Source organism: Macrosteles quadrilineatus, unplaced genomic scaffold (assembly GCF_028750875.1).
Source record: "Macrosteles quadrilineatus isolate MER2022 unplaced genomic scaffold, UCM_ALF_1.0 Scaffold_7__1_contigs__length_78375512, whole genome shotgun sequence".
Classification (NCBI taxonomy): domain Eukaryota; kingdom Metazoa; phylum Arthropoda; class Insecta; order Hemiptera; family Cicadellidae; genus Macrosteles; species Macrosteles quadrilineatus.
This window is the reverse complement of record NW_026542600.1, coordinates 26607161-26631851: the sequence shown is the minus strand read 5'-3', so window position 1 is coordinate 26631851 and position 24691 is coordinate 26607161. Positions and strand designations below refer to the sequence as shown.

Genomic DNA, 24691 nt, shown 5'->3' with positions numbered 1-24691 from the left:
TTCCGCAATTTTTTGTGGTTTACGCGCCATAAAGAAATGTTTTAAAGGTATTTTATGGTTTATTAGGATCGTAGGAATGGTCTAGGAAGGTTAGAAGAAAAGTCCAGAAAGTTCAGAAGTACCGGATTCTTCAACTTCAGATAAAGAAACCATTCAATTTTTGATTCCAGTAAGTTGACTAGGCCTAGCCCTTAGTTACAAGAAACGTTTTAGGTTAACCTCTTCAGGTCTTGATGCATGCCAAAGTCAAATAACTTAAGTAGTTAGCGTTCGATGAAAGTTTCAGTGAAGAAATTCACATTTCAAATTTTGAAGTTTGTGAATACCATCTTTTCAGTTTTCCAGATAAATGCTATTCACAACTACATTTCATTGCATAATACTCAGTTTTTCCTAAATAACTCTTTAGGCCTTGGCTACTTAGAATAGTTAAAACATTTTAAGTGATAATTTAGGCCTAGCCTATGTCAGGATACTGAATGATTGAATGAATGAATGAAAGAAGTGCTTTATTGAACAAAAGATTTTCCTTACAAACCTAGGCTCCTCGCAGGAAGCCACAATGACTTACACTAAAACCGTACGGTAATGGTTCATAGAACCGTCTACGTGATTGGCATACACTTTTAATTTAAAACTATAAATTAAATTCTGGACTAAAATCAAAAGTCTGAAATAAAAATGTTTAAGCGAATGAAACTAAAAAATAAAATAGCTGGCTCACAACTCAATATATGTTATAGATCCATATATACACACACAAATACATACACATACAAAACCAATACCCCCACCCTAAAAAAATCTTGTCTTAAAGTCAGTGAATTTTACCTTGAATCTAATTCTGGAGTAAGACAATTTCAAATAATTTTTATACGTTAAATTTGATTATCAATCCCCACCTAAAATGCCAAGCTTCTTTTAAATTAGTTCAGTCATGTCAGGATACTGAACGATTGACTATATACACTATTAATACAGTATTAACTTATATAGGCCTAGTCAATGTTTAAACCTATTTGATACCGTAATTGATACATGATAACTTACTTGATGTCCATCATCTTTGACCAGCACAGTTGTATCGATTGCGTCATGTTTTGTTGGCTAGATAAGGTCACCAAAGTTGTGTTTGAAATAAACTTACTCCTTCAATGATTAATAGGCTCTACCAATGAGCAAGGACTTAAAAATGTTAGATGCATACCCAAGGTAAGTTTTCTAGATCATAGGCCTATGTCCACATCTCCCTCCATCAAACAACAATGGTTAAAACAGAGTAACTTAATTGAATCTATGCCTAGGTTGCAACTATGTCCAATCCAGCAGAGGAGGAGACAAAAGTATCTAGTTTTTGCAATACGGAAACTTCAAGGTCACAACAAGAAATAATTGAATCTCTAATACCAGAAGGCCAACAACATACATTAGATTACTACATCCAATCTCTTGATGCTTGCCAAAGTCAATTAAAGCTATTGGATGAAAGATGCAAAGAAGAAACTACGAAAATTCAGACAAAATTTGAGAAGTCGAAAAAACACTTATTTGCCAAACGAACCAAAATGATCAAGAAAGTCACAAACTTCTATCTTCTTTCTGTATCCTTCAAATCTAACCCAAGTTACCTTGGCCAATAAGTAGACTTATCTTACCGTACTCTATAAGGTTTACTGAATGTTTTTTAGGCTGACAACTGAGTGAGTTATCACCTCTATTTCTTAAGTCCCAGTTGACTAAATTATAACACGAGATCAGTTAGTCCAGGATCTGAAGGGGGTTGAGTATGCATGGAAGGACTGACGCAATTTTATTGCTGATTGTTGTTATAGGCACTATAGAGATCATGAAAACGCATGTTGTCGCCACCCAGCGTGGTCGACATTCCGAGAGGGTGGGGGAAATATGGCGGGTGGTGCCGTTTAGTAAAATGCTTATAACTCAAAAACCGTTTTAGATAGAACATTGCAATAAGCGCCAATTTACTCATAAAAGTATCAACATTACCTTTAAAAAAGGTTGATATGTTTAAAGCCGTATCTTGGTTAATTATTTAGTTATAATGTATTATTTTATACTGAAATTACAATCTTCAATAATATATTAAGCAAAACCAGTTTTTAACACGTTTGCTACTGCAATAGTACAACATTTTTCATTCACATGGACCAGCGACGCTCATATGCAACGGCCGGTTTCCACCCATAGACTGCCGTCGCATATTTTCGTCGGGGTTCTAATGTTATTAAAATGCTCATATCTTTGTAACGGTCTATTTGAAGGCACTGAATTATCTGCAGTGGTCTACAGAGATGTCTGACGCACAACTGCGTCGCTTGGTCTTTGGATATGATGATTGGTGACGTCATATGATAGTTGGGTAAACTGTACTTTACTTTTGTGCATCACTGTAGGCCTATGTATGTATGCAGTATTTATGGCACAATATCCTATGTAGCTTTTATATATGTTCAGTTATAAACTGTTCTTGAATAATCTGTTTTTTTTTACTTACTTTCACCTGAGAACACAAACAAAATGAACTGTCGCATATATGCGACGTTTGGTCTATTTCAAGAAAACTATGATAATTTTCACTATTGTCTTCGCTGTAGACCGGGCGTCGCAAATATGCGACATTACAAAAAGTTATGAAAAATACAAAATACCCCCGTCGCAGCAAACCTGTATACTAAATGAATTTCCATTTACCCGGCTTGATTTCTACTAAAATATTCCCTATAAATTTTCAGATTTATTTCCTATTTAAATAACATTAATTTTAGTGAGTACAGTAGTTAGGTTTGCTGCCACGGGGAAGATATGGAGGTGTGTTTTTTTAATTAAAATATTGATAGCTTAGTATGAAATAAACCAAATTGCCAAATTAGATTAAAATATATCCATAAACAAGCAAACTACAACAGTTTATTTATTCTCCATAAGAATAACATGGGAATGTTAAATTTAACATTTTTTTAATTTTCTCCGTAGTCAATAAACATTTAAAAACACTTCAATATACTAAATTATTTGTTTTTTTAAGTTCTTCAAAATGGTCTAGAGATAAATTTAGAAATTTAAAGTTTTTAGGGTCAAAAATGGGAAAAATCAATTTTTACCCCATAAAACCCTTCATAAACCCCTGTTGCCATAGTCCGATTATGCTGGTTCGCAAACTCGTTCGAATAAACGTAGGTTTACACGTTTGTACCAAATTTCATCATATATATATGAATTTGAACGGATGGTGTTTTTGGCCTATGGGGACCTCAAAATGAAAAAGTAAATCGGTCCCGGGTCTAGGTCTTACAATGGGACCTACGGTAATAGCTTATTCCCTATATGGGAAATTCGCTAAAAACAAGAATAAATTATTTACAAACACGATCTTAGCGAATTACAATGTAAATGATCACTGTTTTACAGGTTTTCGCCTGTGGTCTGTGTGTACTGTTATTTAAATGACAGCCGGTCTATGTCTAAGATTCAAATGTATACCTCGGTTTGTGGCAATGACCGCGAGCGAACGTGTTAAATGATATAAAACATAAAATTCTATATATAAAAATTCAAGAAATTACATTTTTAACAGATTAGAGGTGTCAGAAAATAATACTGAAGATAGACTGTGGCATTAGAATAAGAATCTTTATTACCCTTTAAACATTTTACAGTGCAATAGGGTTCGTCATTTGCTACATGATAGTTAAATGTAATTTAACCACTGACCATACGCTTTATTAGACACAAGGGAGTTATAATTTGTATTACTATTTTTTATCAGTATTTACAATTCCTTGGTACAAATTTGAAGCTCAGTGAAGAAGTACGGAGAAAGTTTTCCTCAATTTACATGGATTTATGTTACCTTTACCGATGGGGATTTACCTCCAAAACATGTTTCTTTAGCATAATACATACCTACGTCACTATACTTCATCCCATCAACATAACTCATTACTGTTCTCAACAAACTCAGACATTGCACCTGTTACCTGTGCCTGAAGATAATTGATAGTCAAGCAGCCAGGGATATTATAATGAAAAATAAAACTGAGAGTGTACTTTTATCTATAAATATATTCTGTGACCCTGATCTTTTCTGTTATAAAGCAGTAGAAAATGATGACTTAAGAGACGGAAAAAGAAAATCCCATTTTACTGTAATCGGGTTAAAACATCAACTGACCGTGACCAACACTCAAACCACATCGAATCAACGCCTGCCCCTCAAACAGAAGTTGATTGCACTGATATTATTATGCAACAGACTGTAAAGAAATGTGTCAGATTAAAAAAAAGCAATTAGTCGATCCAGAGAAATTTTACAAAAAATGTAACAAAAGGTGCTCTATAAGTTAAAAAAAATTATCATACAGGGCTTCCAGGCGACCTAACGTGAATTTAAATGTTTGAATAGCAGCCGAAAAATCCGCCCGAACTGGCCAATTTTTCATACTTTGCGTTGTTGAAAATCACGAGTTCTGGAAACTATATCACTAATAACGGACGTTGGCGCAATCTTAAGATGACCTCGGATGTGGTCGTGATTGCAAAAATAGTCACAGGAGTTGAAATAGTTACAGGAGACGATTGCAGATTTTGCTGCGGTCGCGTGACAGGTGTTGTTCACGACCACAGTACATTCACATAGTTATTGCCTCGATTGTGACAAATTAATTAAAGTTGTTTACATGATCATCTTTAAGATAAACCGACGATCACGCATTATTACGTGTGTTGCTCTGATTGCAAAAATTATCATGGATATATTTAACCTCGCGACACGGGTGATGCCGCGACCGAGAGAAATTATTACGTATGTGCTAGATCACTGGAAATCATGACAGATTTTTCCACAATCGTAAGAAATTATCAAAAATTTGGTCCTAATCAAAATATTTGATCACCGATTTTGCTGAGAAATTATCACGATATTTGTCAAAAGGGTTTTAAAAATACTAGCAGGTATGAGTTTTGCCTATTTTGAGCGACAAGATTTTCCTAGAAATTTTAAAACTGAAAACCTGGAATTGTCCTTGAATTTTATTTTGATAAGACACGACACAAGTCTAACGCGTATGTTCACGTGGTGCCACAACTGGACTAGATGCGCGGGCACCCAAAAGAACCACCGCGAGTAGACGAGACGGAGGGAGAACCAGAACAGTGTAGTGTAGTGTGTGCGGAGGTAGCGGCCTGATCGACATCTTCTTCAATCGGATGAGTAATCTTAGAATGAGTAGATAATATCGTAGGGGTTGGGGAAGGGTGAAGGGTAAAGAATTAGTAATTTATTAGGTTTACCAAATGGTCGTGGTCTCCTGATCAGTATTCCAAATTTATATAAATAATATTTGAATTCACGTTAGCTACTACGAAATATAGTAGTTACCATTACGAAACATCAATCAATCAATCAAATCAAAATATCCTTTATTCATTTAAGTACAATTGTACAGGAATAGAGTCAGATCTTACAAAATAAAATGTTTTACATTTAAGAACTAAAAATAAGACAGAATATCTATTTTATTTGTTCTCCCAAAACTCTTCAAGAGAATAAGGGGCAATTTTAATCAAATACTGTTTCAGACAATTTTTAAACTTTTTTGTATCATTTTCAGTTAGAAGTATTTTTGGAAGATGGGACATAAATTTATTTCCTGCAAATTTTGTTTTCTTTTTATAAAATTCTAGATTGTGTCTATCAATTTGAGATTGAGAACGAGTGTTATAATTATGACTAATTTTGTTTGATACCTGAGTTTTTGTAATATTTTTTGCATAAATAATAGTTTCCAAGATATATAGTCCATGAACAGTTAGTATTCCAAGATCGGTAAAAATATGTTTTACCGAATCTTTCCTTTTCAAATTAAACATTGCCCTAATTGCCCTTTTCTGGTACGATAGAATCCGTTTTAAGTTTTTTGATGTAGTTGCTCCATATATACTGATTCCATAAGCTAAATTAGAATGAACTAAGGCATAATATATTGATATTAATGTTTTTAAGCTGCAAACTTTATACATTTGTCTTAAAGCAGATACTCCTGAAGACATTTTTTTGATAACATGATCAACATGTTTGTCCCAGGCTAGATTTTTATCAATTATTAAACCAAGAAATTTTGTATGTTCTACCTGTTGTAATTTATAATCTTCTAAGATTATGTCTGGATTTAATTTGTTTTTGTTTTGTTTTGTAGAAAATGATACAAAATTAGATTTTTCAGGGTTTAAAAGAAGGTTTTTGCTATCTAAGAATTTGTTTATGATGGAGAGACTGACCAATGATGATGCCTCAATACTTTCTTTTGAATTTCCACAAATGGTAATATTAGTATCATCAGCATACAAACAGGCCGCCCCGCCCACAGGCATCAAGTCAGGCAGACCCCTCAAGTATATTAGGAACAAGAGGGGCCCCAACACCGACCCCTGCGGAACTCCATGGCGGACCATCTGCATCTGTGAATTAAACTTTTGGATGTAATTATATTTACTTGAGAAATCTGATTTATAATGTTCTATCTCAACATATTGTTGCCTAAGAAATAGGTAGGATCTAAACCAATTTAATTCTTTGTCATGAATACCTAATTTTGATAAAGTGTCAATAAGATTTTCATGCGATACACTATCAAATGCCCTTGTTAAATCAAGAAAAATGCCAATTACTTTTTCTCTCTTATCCGCTGCATTTATTATATCATAATAAGTCCATTCACGTAATTATTTCTCTGTTCACTATGCATTGATTAGATATATTAAATAACTTAAAAGCTGGCTGTGATTATGCAGCTAAGGTATTATTGTGCACTTTGGCGAGGTAGTTAGATTCTTTCAAATAGAATTTGAGGTACGACAGGAAATGTGGGTGATTTAGTGGAAGATATATTGGGCCCAGGTATCATTTTTAACACTCATATTACTACATTTCACCACAACTGGGCACCCTGTAAAAGGCCCCATACACAGTCAATATTATTGCACAGTTTTTCACATTGCACAATATTATTCAGCGTGTATGTTATCCCCATTGTACCCCCAAACATTGGGATGGCTTTATTGAAGATGAAAATGAGAGTTCACACAAGTTTTGAAAATTTGAGTACAATCTGCAAAATATTGAATTGTGCAAGAGTATTATTGCGCAATATCCTGTCGGTCTACCAGTTCATTTGCTCAAAGGAAGGTAGTTTTTGTGTTAAAATTGTATTGTATTGACTTTCTTAATAGGAGGCTCAACTAATCGCAATAGCTAATCAAACAATTCTGCGACTAATCTGAGAAAGTTTAAGGTTTAATTATCAGAAACTCATTCAACAGTTTTTCAAGAGTGAAGTAACTTATTTTTTTTAAACCTCCTTCATCCATGTCCTGTTGTTTAACTTCATCAGCAGCTACCACACTGCAACATTCAAATCACACATGATAACTACACTAAAACAGGATACTGCCCTGAAACTAAACCAATATTTGAGACTCAAACTTAACCATGGGTTGCATAATTTATTGAACTGTATATGGTCACTCTTCAATAATATTGCTCAATAATATATTGTACAAATAATATTGATGTTGCCTATCAATTATCTTCAGGCACGGGTAACAGGTGCAATGTCCGAGTTTGTTGAGCACAGTAATGAGTAATGTTGATGGGATGAAGTATAGTGACGTATGTATGCTAAAGAAACATGTTTTGGAGGTAAATCCCCATCGGTAATAAGGTATTATAAATCCATGTAAATTGAGGAAAACTTTCTCCGTACATCTTCATTGAGCTTAAAATTTGTACCAAGGAAGGAAGTATTGAAAATACTGATAAAAAAAGTAATAAAAATTATAATTTCTATATTGAATTTTATGTTTTATATAATTTAAAAACTGGTTTTGCTTAATAAATTATTGCAGATTTTAGCTTCAGTATAAAATAATACATTATAACTAAATAAATAACCAAGATACTGTTTTAAACATATCAACCTTTTTTTAAAGGTAATGGTGATACTTTTATGAGTAAATTGGCACTTATTGCAATGTTCTATCTAAAACGGTTCTCGAGTTATAAGCATTTTACTAAACGGCGCCACCTGCCATATTTCCCCCTCCCTCTCGGGATGTCGACCACGCTGGGGGGCGACAACATGCGTTTTCATGATCTCTATAGTGCTAATAACAACAATCAACAATAAAATTGCAACAGTCCTTCCATGCATACTCAACCCCCTTCAGATCCTGGATTACAAACGCCTATTCATGTTTCTGAGCTATTAGGTAGGCTAAATCTCTTTAAACTTACGATTGGTGAATTATGGGGTCAAACCAGGTCCGTAAGATAAAAGCAAGGTGTATAAAGGAAGTTGTGTGCATCGTGAGGCATAAACTCATTTCACGTTGCTATGTCACATGCAGGTTTATCCGCTGCGCCCGCGCAGCTCACATAAACTGAAATGCGTGCTGAATGTGTTTTTAGTTTACCAAATCATATGTTTTGTTAGTTATCATTTACTAAAGCATTTTCAGATGTTATTCATTACATTAATTAATTATCTAGAACCTTTGACAATGTGTATCGTTTATTAGAAAAACCCTTAAGCAGTAAAGCACTAGGGCTTCCTAGTAGGCAATATATTTATTTAGATAATTGTATAATACCCCCACCCCAGCTAACCTGCACCCTAAGCGAATTTCCATTCGCTGTTTCTGGCGAAAGTTCTGGCTGTTTGTCCGATATAAAATGCGTCACAGTTATCACAATTAAGCCTGCACACTCCTGAATTCTTGTATTTATTCTCTCCAGTGGATTTATTTGCATTTCCCAATAATCTCTGTAAATTGTTCTCTGATTTAAAAGATACGGTGACATTTTGTTTTTTGAATGTTTTCCCGATAATATGCTCTGTTTTCTTTGAGTATCTAACAGGCTTTATATCTCTTTATATCGGACAAACAGGCAGAACTTTTGATTTAAGATTTAAAGAACACGTCAAAGAAGTAGTAAATAATGGGACAGGAACAGGAGCAAAACAGAGTACAAAGTCAAAATATGCGGAACACTTAAATATAGAGGGGCATAAATACACAAATATAAGCAATAATTTAGAAATTATAGCAAAGGTAAAAAAGGGACAGCGGCTAGACAGATTAGAAGAAATGAATATATACAAGGGTTTTAAGCAAAATCAAAACTATTAAATGAAAAAATACATTCTGATTCGAATCCAGTGTATGACACCATTATTAGGCTGATGGACAACAAAAGAATGATAACCAGCTGAAGATGTCGTCATGGTCCAAAGTTCAGTGTAGGATACCGACCGACCAAGTCAGTGTAGCCGCAAACCTGAGCCCGTCCAGCCGTGCACACGGTGTTATAATCACAGTATTTCTTTATCTAAATGTTTCGTACGTGTCGTGTATGTGTGATAAATGTAAAACGTGTTTGGACTATTTATTTAATATATCGACGCTGTTGCTACAAAGCAACATAGAAACAAATTCAACCTAGTGACAGTGGAGCTGAGGATGACCTGATGGTTGAAACGCGTACTCCACAGCAATTTATGGATTGATGACGTAAGTTATTTAATTATTTGATAACTCAATCCGTTGTGCTACAATCTCAATATTATGACTACGGTAATAGCTTATTCCCTATATGAAAAATTTGCTAAAAGTTGTTTTTATTAGATTAATTTGCTTTATACAGCTAATAACTTAGTTGAGTTAGGTATTTAATAAAAACCCCAATGGAAAGATGAGTCACAGTTTACAAAGAATGTTTGACATAAGTAAACACTGATGAGTTTTTATTTAGCTCTTTTACTACTACTTTCTACTTCTTTTTATTTAAGTACGGGTTGTGATCCAAGTCATAATTACATGTTTTGGGAAAATCATGCTGTAATCAACTTCTTTCAAAATAATATCTACATAGGTCATTATGGTCGGACCCTTTTGCAATAATAACTTCTTTCTAGGAAATTTTCGATGAGTGTAGGTTTCCTTGATTTATCAAATTTATATATTCAGAATTGTCACATGTTAGGTAGCTATCTATGGTTCTGAGGTAAGAATTTGTTTCTAAATCTGTGGCAAACAATTATTGTTATATACTTCAACCCTTCTTCTCATATAATATTTAATCCTTTTTTATTTTTTTCACTTCCAAATGCACCTAGGCTTAGCTACTTTACATGAAACCAATGAAATTGTTGTTTGATTCTTCACAAACTAAATGTTTTCCCAGTCCATAAGTAAGTACCGTTATTATGTATGCTTTAATATAAATAAATACACCCGTGACAGCGGATCCACAATTTAAACTATTGAACTAATGGTATTTATACCTATTCTAAACTAATCCAATTCAACAGAATTAGACAATTATTGTCTGTCAACATTAACAGTTAACTAATAGACAACATCAACAATTTGTTGGATCAAATTTACAGGAAATAGAATACCCACATGACTTCTAACCAAAAAGACGTGGCCCATACAACAGTTTTTTCTTTCCTAAGCCAGTGGCATTTTTACTAGAAGTCAAAGTGAGTACAAAGCTATTAAGGGAAAGTGGTGGAAACCCATATTAAATGTTTAGTGGATGTGCCAGGAATTGAACCCGTCCCTTCCGCACTGAAGTCCGAGACGCTAACCCCTAGGCTAGCAACACACTCAAATGCCATTCAAATTTTTACTTAAATGTAATCAATGTCATAAGATGGATGTACAACTAACCAGAAATTGATATAATAATCTCTTTAAATGCCTTACTGTTTACAGTATAACTTCAATCATCCAGAATAATTGGAAACGTACCCCATTGAGATAATCAAATGTTTGTTTGGTTGTATGTTTACCGGAATTCGGATAATTTTTTAGAAAATGGCCCAGTTATGCCGAGCTTTTACTATTGCGATTACAGAACCTTGCCAATGCAAAGATTTTGATGATATAATTGTAATAACTGAGACGGGTGGCGTTGTCCTCTAATCCAGCTACTAGGAGGTTACGAATTGTGGATACAGTCTAACCTTGGTATAACGAACCTCGATATAACGAATTCCTTGATATAACGAATTTTTTTTAATCCCCTAGAACTCTCCATAAGACACAATGTATATTTTACCTCTACATAACGAACAAACCATAACAACGACCTTGATTTAACGAATTTTTCGTGATTTCGGCTAAAATAAGACACCTCAATATAACGAATTTATCATTGTCAGAACCTCTACATTGCGAATTTAACCTCTGCATAACGAATTGTCTACGTCTTTCCCTCGATATAACAAATCCCCCACCCAATTATTGTTTTGGGAAAATCTGTTTCTTTATCAAATTAAATGGAAAGGCCACGTCATCACTTGCGCTAACATTCGTCTGCTCCGTTTTACATCCTTGCGAATGAAGTCAGTTCTCAGTTGCAACATAGCGCGCGCAGCGACGCAGACAAAGGGAGGACTTATGACGACGTAATGTGTAGTAAGCTGTGATTGGGCGATATGGGATAACTATGGTGAATTGTAGGCCTACAATTTTTGGATAAAGAGAAACCTAAGAAAGAATATAAAAACAAAACCAAAGAGAAAGAATAGCAACATCGTTATTTTAACATTCCTTTTACGAGTGTTTTTATTTACCTTAAGTTGGCTATGATTACCTATACACTTTTATAATGACTTATCCAATAATTTATTGTTTTCAATACGATTTGTTTCAACTAGCAACACCAATGCTATAGTTATTGATTATTATTGACATTCCTCTGTTGTGATAAATCAGTACTGTACTGAAAGTAGCCTACCGGCCTATCGCGAGCAGTAGCTTACAAAACTTTCTACTGTTTTGTTTTGTTCTTAACATGGTTTATGACTACGCAATACAGGGTTTGGCTAGGTTTTAGGAGGGTAAGAACAAGCTGTGATTTTAAACTTACAGCTTTTAACCTGTACCACCAAGGTCAATGCATTGTCATGATTGCGCAATATTCAAGATCCCTCCCCTTTATTAAGCCGGATAATTTAGGTTCTGTAAAGTATTGTAGCCTATGCTACTTTAATTGTATTTTAATGAGGTCGAATCCCAACCATTATTGACCGACGCTGGTTCTGAACCTCGACTTAGCGAAATTCCTGCAAACCTAACCTCTATATAACGAACCTCGTTTTAACGAAATCCTTGATATTACGAATATTCAGTTCGGTCCCTTCAGATTCGTTATACTGAGGTTGGACTGTATTTATAGGCATGCACTGTGGATGCGATACTCCCTGGTGTGGATTAACGTCCTCATGAGTGAGTACTACGACTATCCGCAGTACTATCCTGAAAATTAGACCAATTCGTATATACCAAGGCAAAAATGTGGTTCGGATTCCACTATAAACTGTAGGTCCCTTGGTCCCTTAGTTGCCATTAGCTGTATGGGCTATTAATTAACAGCTGTTTCTAAGGAATAAGTCGGCCTCAGTCACTAACAAGACCATAAGATCGCGCCACTCATCCTACACTCATCTCCATTCATACTTGGCTTAAAATACCTACTTTGTATGGTCACCATTTCATTGAAAAGTATTTAAAAAAAAGTATTTCGCGATAGAAAAATTTACGCTTTTGTTGCGATTGCTAAGTACGATTATGATTTTCTGCGATCACTGTAGCTGAAGATGATGTCCACAAGACTGAGGGAGATATTCGTCAGGAGATAGTCGTTATCGCTGAAAATAATTATCACCGGGTTAAGTTTCCATGACCGCGGGAGACGATCCACAAGTCTATTCAGAAAGTCAGGAACGTTTCGTTCTGACGCCACTAGGGGCGCTGATCTTGTACATTTTGGTGCGTGCATGTACAGTCGGCAACTCAGTCAGCGTCCAGCCGTGACAACAGGAACATCCTTGTTCTGCCTTTTTTTTCACAATTTTAACTTATGTTGATGTTTATGTTGGATAAAAACCTAAAACCAATAGCTATTTATTACCAAGTTTGTGAAGTTTATGGAAACAATGTAATGAAGTAAATTTCCGTGCGAAAATGGTGCATTTAGTTTAAAAATGGCCGAACTAACGTCCATGAGCTATGATGAAACGAAGGGCGGACGCCCGAGCATTGTGAGTCATGGAACTGGTCACCTAAGTTGATGATAAGGTTTGCAAAACCTGCCGATTCACGATAACGGAGTTTTCGCTTTGTTTCCCTCAAGTTTCACAGACTTTCTTGTTCAAAATTGTCACACATCAAAGCGAAAGCTCCATTATCGTGAATCAGATGTTTGAACCCATGGAGAGACTACACCTTCACTCCTAACGTCTGGACCATACACCGCACACAATTCAGTGAATTTTTGCTGCTGTGTGATTCTTCAACTACAGACATCTGATTAAACACCAAGCACTTCACACTTGGTGGAATAATCTATGGTGGCGCTCATGTTTTTAGGTTATAACAACAGAACGCGCGATCGTACAATGCTCTCTCTAGCACAGCTAGAAGCGTACTGAACGGCTGCGCATCCCGATATGGGAATGGCGGCGCTAACTCCACTACTTAGCGCGTCACACTCAGGAGGCAGTTACTTTGTGGATGACTTTGTAATTATGTTCTTTTAAATTAATTTTGCTTTGAATAGTTAGATTTAATCTGGCTGAGTATAATAGTCCTTAACAGTCTTAATATAGTTTGTGAACCACCCTTTTCTGACCAACTTGATCAATGAAGTTGAGGTAGATTGTATGAACTATCTGACCAATTTGGAAGTTGAAAATCTGGACGACTCTATTTGTGGACCCAGGTAAGTTTGGATAGAAATATCACACATTTACAGTAATGCAACATATATTAAGAGTGATTTCCTTTATCCTAGCCTATTTATCCTTATAGGACTAGTATTACATAACTAACAAATCAAAATTTTACTCATTTACAAAATGCAAGCTAGAAATTAACGATTTTAGTACCAAAATGTATTGTGTTCCTAAAATATTTCTATGCGACAGAGAGAGAGAGAGAGCGCTATATTTTGCATTTACTGACCTTGTCACATAAATATCATTTGATTTCACGCCTTATGGTATAGTAGTCTTACAGAAAAGCTAGCCCAGCTATCCAGCATATCGCACCATCTTGCAGAATTTAATGTGTGTTGTGTAAGTGTTAAAAGAGCCGAACAACCCTGTTCGCTTTATCTCCTCAATAACGTCAATCATTGATTGCTTTTTCTGAAGCTGTACTGACAAAAGGATAGGTCCCCTGCAGGGACCAAGGCTGAACTAAGTTGGGAACGTATTAGCTTCTTGAGGACTATCCCATATCCCACATGCATAGAGGTCATTAAGAGGACGAAAGGTCTGGGTCTCCCTTCCTTAAAAACACAAGCCCAAGGGAAATACCCCCTTGGCCAGACAGGCATTGCATGTGCTCAATAGGATCAGGAGAACGATCGATAGAACCTGTTTGAGGGCCTTGTCGAGTATCCCATCAGGTGCAGGAGCTTTGTTATTCTACCAAGAAAGAATGGCTATCTCCAACTCCTCAAGCCAGAAGAGTTGTACATCTTCCTTTCGATTTCTTGCAGTGTGCGCGCATTTGAGCTGGAAATAGGGACTTGGTGGCTATCCTCTCATTACGGAAGGTAAATAGCGGGTGCTGATTTTTTGAGTTACAAGTATACTCAGGTTCCACAGATTGGATTCAACAATGTCCCTTACTTCCTCCCAGCAACTGCGTTTGCTTTGGTTGATGGCTCAGCGAAGAGACTTTCTCACCACCTTGTAGGTCTCTTACTTACGATATCTGTCCGTGGGTTCTCTGGTCCTCTTAGCTACTCTAGCTCTCAAGGCAGCCCAGTGCTATTGCGCATTACCTGCAGTCGCCTATCGCTCCAGGGTCTTTTGCAGGTGACTCATTGCAAGGTTAGACAATCAGCCCCATCAAAGATGTAACTGACGCCGGATGCAGCAGGCACCACCAGCACTCCCCGTAGTATGGCTCAGTTAAATTTGGTCGTCCCGTTTTTTTTTTGTGTTCCACCAAACGATACTTGCTGAGACCTGTCTCTAGTAACCATCTAGGACATTAAAAATGATGTACTGGTGATCACTGGCCGTCTAATCCTCAAGGACTCTTCAGATTCTGATCCTGAGCAAAAGGGATTGATTGAATTGGTGTGGACATAGTTGCAGTGCAAGTCAGCCCTAAGTGGGCTTTTTGCGTACCCCATTTGGTGCCTCGGCAAATCTGAGTTTCTTCATGAACCGCAGCATCCTGTTTAAGAGCTTTTCTTGAGTAAGGTTGGGAAGGATGGTTCCAAGAGTGCTTTCATTACCTCATTAAGAGCTGTGTATATAGCTGTCTTCTAACTTTCTAAGTAATTTTTATTGTGGGCAAATTGGCTCGAGATATTTTTTTGTGCTTGGATGTTGGTCTATATTCTTGGCTTTTAAAATAAAATTGAAACAACAATCTTTTGTAGCAGATTGTGACGGTGCAATTTCGTCACTGGGCACTCTGTCGGCCTCGGATAGCTACTCTCGAAAGAGATTGTCTAGGGTTAATAACTATAGTTATAAATTTAAATATTTAGTCTCAGTTATTTATTTATTTATACACAATTTACAATAGCTACAGGTATAAACCCAAAACAGCTATAATGAAAAATAATACAATATTAATACATAAAGTGAAGAACAAAAACAAAATACAAAAAGTGCACATAAATAGACAATACAAAACCAGTGATGATAATAGTAAAAAAGAGTGAATACAAGTTAATAATAATGGACAACGTTGTTGAAAATTTCACTTATTTTGGCTGCAAATCTAAAGGGATGGATTACATTACGTAAGCAAAGCGTTTATCTTAAATTTAAACTTCTTAATAGTGTCAGAAAAAACATCTATTTTACTATTGTGGACATTTAATAAACGTAAGCCTGTAAAAAGTGAAAAAACTGTAAAATTGAACAGTGTTACAACGAGGGATATAAAATAAAATTGACGACCTTGAATTATTACGAGGAACATAAAAATGTTATGTAAAAAAATATGTTGAGTAAGATTGCACTCAAGAAAAACAAACTATCAACTTTGTTATTTAGGATTTTATACAGAAAAAGCAGTTAATGCTAAAACTTCCCTTCTTAATGTAAGGCTTTGGAAATCAAACAATCCTCTCAATGAATCAGTTGACATATGCCAGTCACATCTCTGATTATACCTTTTTAAAAACAAGTATCGTAGAAACTTATTTTGGAGAATTTATATTGCATTTTTGTGGTATGAGTTGAAAGGAAACCAAACTAAAACACAATATTCCAGCTTACTTCTAACAAATGAGTAAAACAATCTTATAACGGGGTCAGTAGTTCTGAAATTCTTGGTATTTCTAATTATAAAACCTAACATTCTATACGACTGATTAATAATCAATTCAACGTGTTTATCAAATCTTAGGTACGAGTCAAAAGTAACTCCTAAATCCTTAATTTGGTCAACTCTTTTAAGTTTAAAATCATTTACTGAATATGGAAAAGGGTTGAATAACTTTTTTCTTGTAAAGCTCATCGTAACACATTTTTTAATATTTAATTCCAGGTGGTTATCCAGACACCACATTGAAAGAAGATTAAGAGATGCTTGTAACATATGCTCATCATTCCCTCCTCTAATGGCTCTATACATCTTTAGATTGTCTGCATACAAAAGACTCTTACAGTCAGTTAATATTTCAGGAAGATCATTAATAATGATCAAAAACAGGAGAGGACCCAAATTGGAGCCCTGGGGAACACCTGAGCTACATAAGTATGACTCAGACTTGACATTCTTAACTATTACATATTGAAATCTGTCTTTTAGATATGAAGCCACAAAGGAAACAAAGAGAGTAGAAAATCCGAAACTAGATAATTTAAAAAGTAATATTTCGTGGTTAACTTTGTCAAAGGCTTTAGAAAAATCTGTATAAATAACATCCACTCTGCCTCCCAAATCTAGTTCTGAGTTAATATCAAAGGAAAACTCCAATAAGTTTGTAGCAGTTGATCTCTGAGGGAGGAAACCATGCTGTTGAGAGGAGATCTGACTTTTTATACTGGTATAAATAAAGCGATAAATAAGAGTCTCAAAAACCTTTGCAAAGGAATTTATTATGGATATTGGACGATAATTCTCAATATGATCAATTTTACCTGATTTGTGTATTGGAACGACCTTGGCTTCTTTCCATTTTTGCGGGAAAACACAAATATAGTTGGTAAGCATCAGCTTTCAGTAAATTAAACATTCATCACAGCCCATTTATATTTAACAAAAGAACAAATTTAGAATGATTGGTTTTAATTCTTTGAGTGAAACACTGGTAAGAAATACCTAACTAAAACTATTAACTTCGCAAAAATAAAATCTTTACTTGTAAGTTTAACAGTGTTTCAACTCAACTTAGAACTAAATCACACTTTTTAAATTAAACACAATGATATAATCGATTTTAAGATATTTCGCGACTTCATGTTCATGGACTAGTTCGCCCTGGCCTAACGCCTAACGATAGAATATTATTCCACCCCGAGTTTGATTACCGGGCTGTTTCGCCCTCGCCTATAATTTTGTGATGTTAGGAGTCCAGGAGCTATTTTGCACCTAGCGTTTGAATATACCAGGGTTACTCCACCGCTGGTTCAATATACGGGCTATTCCGCCCTCGCCTAATGTCAGGCCTTACACTCCACTTCACTAGGGAAAGATGTGCCCAGCTACTCGCCAGGCGCTCGACTGACTGTATGTCAACACGACTGGTGTCTTGCGCCTTATTTATAGGTGTCGTGATGCTAGCAAAGGGTGTGGCCGCCCTGCAGCAATTACTTGTACCCTTTAGGACTACAGCCTGAATTCACCCATGATAATATTGTAAAAAGGTTAAAATATCTGAAACTGCCTTGTGGTTCCTCTGTTCCTATAGTGGACTATGCACGTTTCAATGCATTCGCATCATCATCAGGTCTAAAACTTGAAAAACTTAACCATTCTTGAATTGGTCGTGTCAAAGTTTACAAAAATTACACAAAACATTTAAACATTTAAAAACAGGGACAAAAACTGTAGGCCTACAAACATTGGTGTACACATGACGGGTGCCGAGTCTCGACTGGTTCAGGAGCTGAACTTTGTCCCCTGGCCGCCTTTATCACGGTCCTTGTCCAACTTTATGAGTGATTCAAATAAAATATTAGTTTGCAGAGTGTTTTTGTCATTTAATATGTCCTGGGGATTGTTTTTTTCGGCTTTATAAATTTCAAACTGTTCCAGAGCTGTCATGATCCTGCCTTTGTTGCAAATGTGCAATGGTTTTAAGTTTGTTTCCAAATGTTTATAGTTGTGGTTGTTTACTACCAGATGTTCGGCATAATTAGATTTTTGCACCTTGGTGGCTTGTGGAATGTGTTCTTTGAATCTTTTCTCTAAGGACCGCCCTGTTTGGCCTATGTAAAATTTACTGCAGTCGTAACAGGATAATTTATATACTCCGGTTATCTTGTTAACATCATCACCTGATCCTTTAGTGTTTATAAGCTTACGGTATCTAATTTGTTGGAGGGTCTTAAGGATACTATTTTTTCATGGTTTTCATTTCATTTTTTCTTTCTTTTTTTTCAATAAATGTATGTTTGTTTAATAACCTTATTTGTATATTATTCTTCTTTCTTAAAAAAAAAAATAAAACACCTATTAGTATGCTATTTTTTTTTCAGAATAAAATTCCACTTCAGCCCAAATCCATATTTTGACAACGATGTAATAACAAAAAAATACGACTTTAACAGTAAGTATGCAGTTGTTACGTTAAATAGTGTTTCATAAATTTCATAGCCTTCATTACCTAAGAAGTAGAGTTCAGGGAAGTAATGATGCTTCTTTTTCCCTTCAACCAAATCGACCTTCCCCTTTTCTCTATGAATTAACTTCTTGATCTATGAACAAGAACTTGCTCTATGAATTGCATGTTTTAAACATTGATTATTATATTTGTGACTATCCACTTTACTAAATTTTTGCCAAAATATTATTTAATACTCAAACGGGTAATTAATTGTTTACCTCCTACCCTTCTCCTCTTTATTGTAGTTTTTTAAATTGATAATTTCTGTGACTATCAACCTTAGTAATTTACATTATTTGTCCCAAAGCAGAATGATTTTTGGACAACTGACCTAAAACATTTATGAATCTTTCTTCAGGAACATTTGCTCTCGAATTGTTTAAGGATTTCTGAATTGTTCAAATGTAATTAATAAGATAGATCTGTTCTCATTTTCTTATAATCTTAATCTATCTTGTAAGTAGGCTTATTTTGTATTTTTGCTAAACTTACGTTTACTTATTACTTTAATAATCAATATATTTGAGTCATTTACTTGAGTAGTGAGTTGTAAGTTTTTACTTGTAGCTGAAGTGTTGCATGGCTTAAATTTTTGGTCATTCAACAATAAGGGTGTGCAGGCTGGACATTTACTTTCAGTCTGGCCCGGTCAAAAGTGTTGACCTTCGGGTATTGGGCCAAAATCAAGTCAAGTTGCTTTAGAAAGTATTAATTTTTGAATATACTAATAGTTACACTACATTCGGCTGGTAAAATTTTATTGTTTACCATCTTTTGCGATAACCTTGAAATCATGACCGTCCCCTGAGGTCACCACTAAATTGTGAGCTCCCTTGGTCACAGGAATATCTTAAACTTCTCCTGTGGTCACTAAAAAATTGTGAATGTCTCCTGCGATTGCGAACTAGTGAATCTCTCTTGTGATCGAGGAAAAAGCGTAAACATTTTCCAAGACTGCGGAACAAGCGTAACCCTATTTCATAGTCATGAAGATATTACCATCTTCACCTCCCGTTCTTAATGACATTTTGATCGTCCTCCCTGGTTACAGTGAAATTGTGAACATATCATGGGGTCACGGACACATCTTATCCTATCTACAAGGTGCGGACTGAAGCCTTAAAGCGCTTAATTCAGATTTCTCAAATTATTGCTCACCCAACAAAGTGTAAAATCATTCATTCTTTCCCAATTCTGACATGGAGACAAGACGTTCCCAGACAAGCTTGGACTCAATCACAGAGACATCGTCATTGTCTGACACGTTTACCACACCAAGGATAACATCAGTGTTTCCATTAACCGGATGCAGGAAAAAACAGAATTTTTGTTTCTAAGACCTGTTTCTTTATACCGATCTTCAGATAGATACACTATGATTGTTCAGGGAAAGCGGCTGGCTGAAGGGTCGACCCTACTCACACACACACGCAGGCCTCACACACACCCACGCAAGGGATTAGGACGGAGACCTGCCGTGTGAGTCATCACTGGCTAAAAGAAATTTAACTATCAATTTTTTTAAATTTTACCTTTGTTATCAAATCGGTTAATGCTTTTGACTTTAGCTCAAAATGTTAAGTAAAATGATACCGAACAATATATTTTTTGCTTGTAAAATGTAGAAGTTACAAATATTTTTTTCTACTATTTCTTTTTATAATAATTCCATATTTGGACTCATTTTTCATGGAATTAAACAACAAATTTACTAACACTAAGCATTTTACTGTGTATCTATCGAACTTAAATTGATTTGCGATTTTGCGAAATCATACAACATATGTTATATTTCTAGGTAGTGAAGGGGATCAGGGCTTTTAGGCAGTTAGGGTGATGGTGAGTGTGCGTGCGTGAGTCAGGTCACTCGCAGGTAGGGCCGAGCTCCAGCCGCTTTCAGTTAAAAATCAGACTATATTAGAAACTAACCACCAGCCACTGGTAGTTATAAATGAATTTTATGATTAAATAAATTGTATAAGCCCATTACACATTACTTATTTTATTCATTAATATCAAATTCTTTCTTCAATAACCAGATATTGTGTTTATTTAATGAAATTAAGTTTTTCTAAAAAAGGTGTCTATTATCCACAATATTATTTTCCTAAATCTAAATTTTCATTTTTAGCTTGGAGATCTACAAGTACTCCAATTCGGTGGAAGGAAGGGAAGAATATCATCAAAATGATAAAAGAAAGGCAAGAAAGAAAACAAGGCAAGAAGACATTCTTCACCTGGTTTGATGACTGCAGCAAGCGTGTCAATGATGAAATTGGAGAGGTTAGTTACACTGTTTAAATCCTCCTCCCCTGTTTATGATATGATTTTCCTTTGACTATAATTCCCTTAAATTCAAGTTAATGTTATTTTTAGTCAGACCATCAAAGCCAATTTAGTATCTTAGTCTTAGTTATTATTTTTGCTTTTGAATTTACTTTTTGTCTTTAATCCTGGAAATTGCAGATTGTTAGATTTTTGTCTTCTTAGTTTAGATTGAAGTGAATATTAATCGTAGCGTTGATATTTTTTAAAAACAGCTCTGTTATTATGTTTTATTCCTTGCAATCCCAAAAAATCAAATTCTAGAATCACAATGTAAAATATTTCATCTATTTTTGGACCACATTAAGGTTTTGGTAAGACATGGACAAAAATAGAGCTTATTTTAACCTGAAAATATGTTGGTTATACTGGTTGTAAAAAAAAAATAACCATTAACCCAAAGCAGGTCAGTAAGCTTATAAGAAAATTACTTCATAAGGAATATTTCTTTAAAAACAAAATTGCTACTACACAGTACTAGGTATGCGGTCTCAGGTTCTCTAATTGAGCGGAGCAAACAAAGATGTAAATAAATAATTTTCTTTCTAAATACAATTTTTATTATAAAAGAATAATAGACTTATGACACAACAACTTAAGAAAACTTTTATATGGTCAATACAATACTTTGTCTTACGAGTATGTAATGTCCATTAAACTTGTATATGCTCATAACTCTCCCTATTGAAAATTGTTCAAATATCCAATCTATAGCTGAAGTGTACTGAAATCACATATGCAATACAAAATATAGTAAGAATTGCCTTCGTAAAAATTTTACTACTTTCAATTAAAAGGAAGCAGTTTCTTATATAGAATAGGGAATAAACAGTCTGTTTTACAATGTGGGTCCAATGCATTTTTCCAATTACACTAAAATTCAGATTTGGAAATCTTCAAGGTAATTTTCATTGATGGCAAATTTGTATATGTTGTCCTTTTCAGTACCTGTGCTAACACTACATAGGCATGCCTGTCCAAAGAGTATTCCGAAGTATTAAATGACAACATGTTGAAATAAAGAGCCTTTTTTTTTAATAATATGTATGCCTAATAACTTTTAATTTTTCCTTAAATTAGGGTTAGTAAACTGTTAGGCCAAATTCGATGAAATATTTCTGAAATATTTTTGAAACATACTTCTTACTTACAATGTATAATATGTTGATATATAATCCTTATGGATCAGCAAAACTATTACATGTCTTCTGAAAAAAAAAGTTCCACTATAATGTGAGGACCTAATGTAACCTAAACAGAACTTAAAATGCTTCATCAAACTTGAACTGGCGCATTCATAGAAGTTTATAATAGCCCACATGCTCATAAACATTCTGACATTCAGCGCAGACTGCATTAAGACGAATATGTCTTCTAAATACTTTAAACATAGTGTAAAACTTGTTGTTAGTTATAACAAATTAGAGAACAGCATAAAGTTTAAGATTGGCAGACAGTAAACAGAAATTTTGATAAATTATTAGATGATTGAAGTTTTGTCACCAATGTAACACATTACATGTGATGTCCAGGTGATTAAAGACGATCTATGGCTGAACCCTGTCCAATATTTCAAGGAGTCTTCTGCCAGGGATGTCGACTGTAAATTGGAGAATTTCTCTCCACAGGAATATTATGGGCTGAAACGTAGTTTAAGGTAATGTACAATTTATCAGTGTGATTTCACTAAGACCGTGCATCAGATACAGCTGTGTTACATGATCACTTACAAGTACTTAACATAAGGGTCTGCGCTACAAGTCAGTACAGTACGGTTCTAGACTCCTGTTACTGTCTTAGGTTCAGTATTTGTCTTAGTTATACTTTCCAACAAGTATAATTAACATTTTTTAGGTGAACTTGGAATGCCAAACCTTGTCTAAAGATTTTTCTTTCAAATCAATAAGAGCTTTTAAGTATTTAAGGATTCTAACATGCATGAGCTGAGCCCTGAAAACACTTCTTAGGTTGTTTATTTATGTGTATTTTTTCTCCTAAGTAGACTACAAAATATAAAAGTTCTTTTTACATTTCAAGTATACCTAACGATGAATTAGGTGTATATACCAATGAAAAACAATTGTCATCTGGCCTATTATACTTAACATTAAACTTTAACACAAAACTACTGTATCGTGGGCTGTACCTATAGATATACACAATGTGGAAAAAATGCTTTACCAGAAACGTTACCAGCATTTTTCTTACAACTTTCTGAAATAAGTTTGAGTTCAGAGGTTAAATGGAAAATAACTTGAGATGGATTTTAAAACTGATATTTGTAAATGAATGTCATAAATTTTAATGGTTCTTAGAGTTTATACTTGCATAACCACTCAAGGTGGTATTTGGCTTTGCAACAAATCTTCCTCTACGTATTCCAGTCCTCAGAATCTTCTTCACCAACTCTCATTTTGATTATATCTTTATACACTTTGTCTTTCCACCTCTTCAAAGGACGTGCAGAAATTGTTCTTTGTGGGGTTTCATACCCCACATTTGCTTCACCAAAGCCCCAGCAGTTCTTCAATGTCCCTACTATATGCTCAGGGTTTAATCTTGGGAAAATATTCATGGAGCAAAAATGCTACAAGCTTCCTAAGTTTTGTAGCAAAAAAATGTAGTGTAGCATTTTATTCCCATTATTCGAAAAATGCAATAGGCCTAGGTATTATTTTACTCCGATACTTTTTACTTATTTTATATTTAAGATTTATTTATTGGTTATTATGATGTTTAAGGTAAAAGTCAAATGTAGATAATATAATAAATGTTGTAACAATCCATATTAGGTGATATTTACAGCAGGCCCTACTATTAAAAGTATTTTGAATTTCCTCACCTACAAGGTGACTAGTCAAAGAACTATTCAAGTATCCTCCTTGGTTTCACTACATACCATTTAATAGTCTGTGGTTATTTCTTTATTTAAATTCTGTTATTTAGACAGCCTCAAAATAACTATATTTTTTAGCCTACTGCATATCAATAATGGACTGTAATAAGACATAAGGCATGTTTATTTCCAGTAGACATAGTATTAAAAATGTATTGGAAGAGTCAAACATTTTCATGCAGAGCAGTTGTCAAATTGAGAAGTATGTTACAAAGTATACTTTAAAGTCTACGAAGAAAAAAAATTGCTTTTTAAGTTATTTAATAGGTCTAAAACTAATATCACAGAGTTTATCACTATCGAGAAGTAAAAACAACCAACAATAGTTGGAAATACAATTCATTTTAACAAACTAGGATTATGATTTAATTTAAATACAATTTTAAGAATCATATATTTATTTTATTTGGGATAATGAGGTTATGTTATGTAATTCTACAGTAAATAAGTGTAGAATGAAATTTAGCTATTCAGTAATTGTGTGATGTACACCTTTTATAGTGCTATATAGGTTGTTTTTTTTAACTTGCTTCTTTATTTGTGTAAAAGCTGCAATAGATAGAAATATGCAGTTT

General features: G+C 34.6%; 1 protein-coding gene across 1 annotated transcript in view; it reads left to right on the top strand.

Annotated features, from left to right (window-relative positions):
• The first annotated feature begins 127 nt into the window (after positions 1-127).
• The window catches only part of LOC128998738 (protein SET-like), a 36909-nt gene continuing 12345 nt past the window's right edge, over positions 128-24691 (top strand). Inside the window, exons 1-6 of the mRNA XM_054425067.1 lie at positions 128-169; positions 1305-1601; positions 13698-13810; positions 18768-18838; positions 21027-21178; positions 22753-22877. Coding sequence (XP_054281042.1) covers positions 1314-1601; positions 13698-13810; positions 18768-18838; positions 21027-21178; positions 22753-22877 — 749 coding nt within the window. The 5' untranslated portion in view covers positions 128-169; positions 1305-1313. The remainder of the gene's footprint in view (positions 170-1304; positions 1602-13697; positions 13811-18767; positions 18839-21026; positions 21179-22752; positions 22878-24691) is intronic.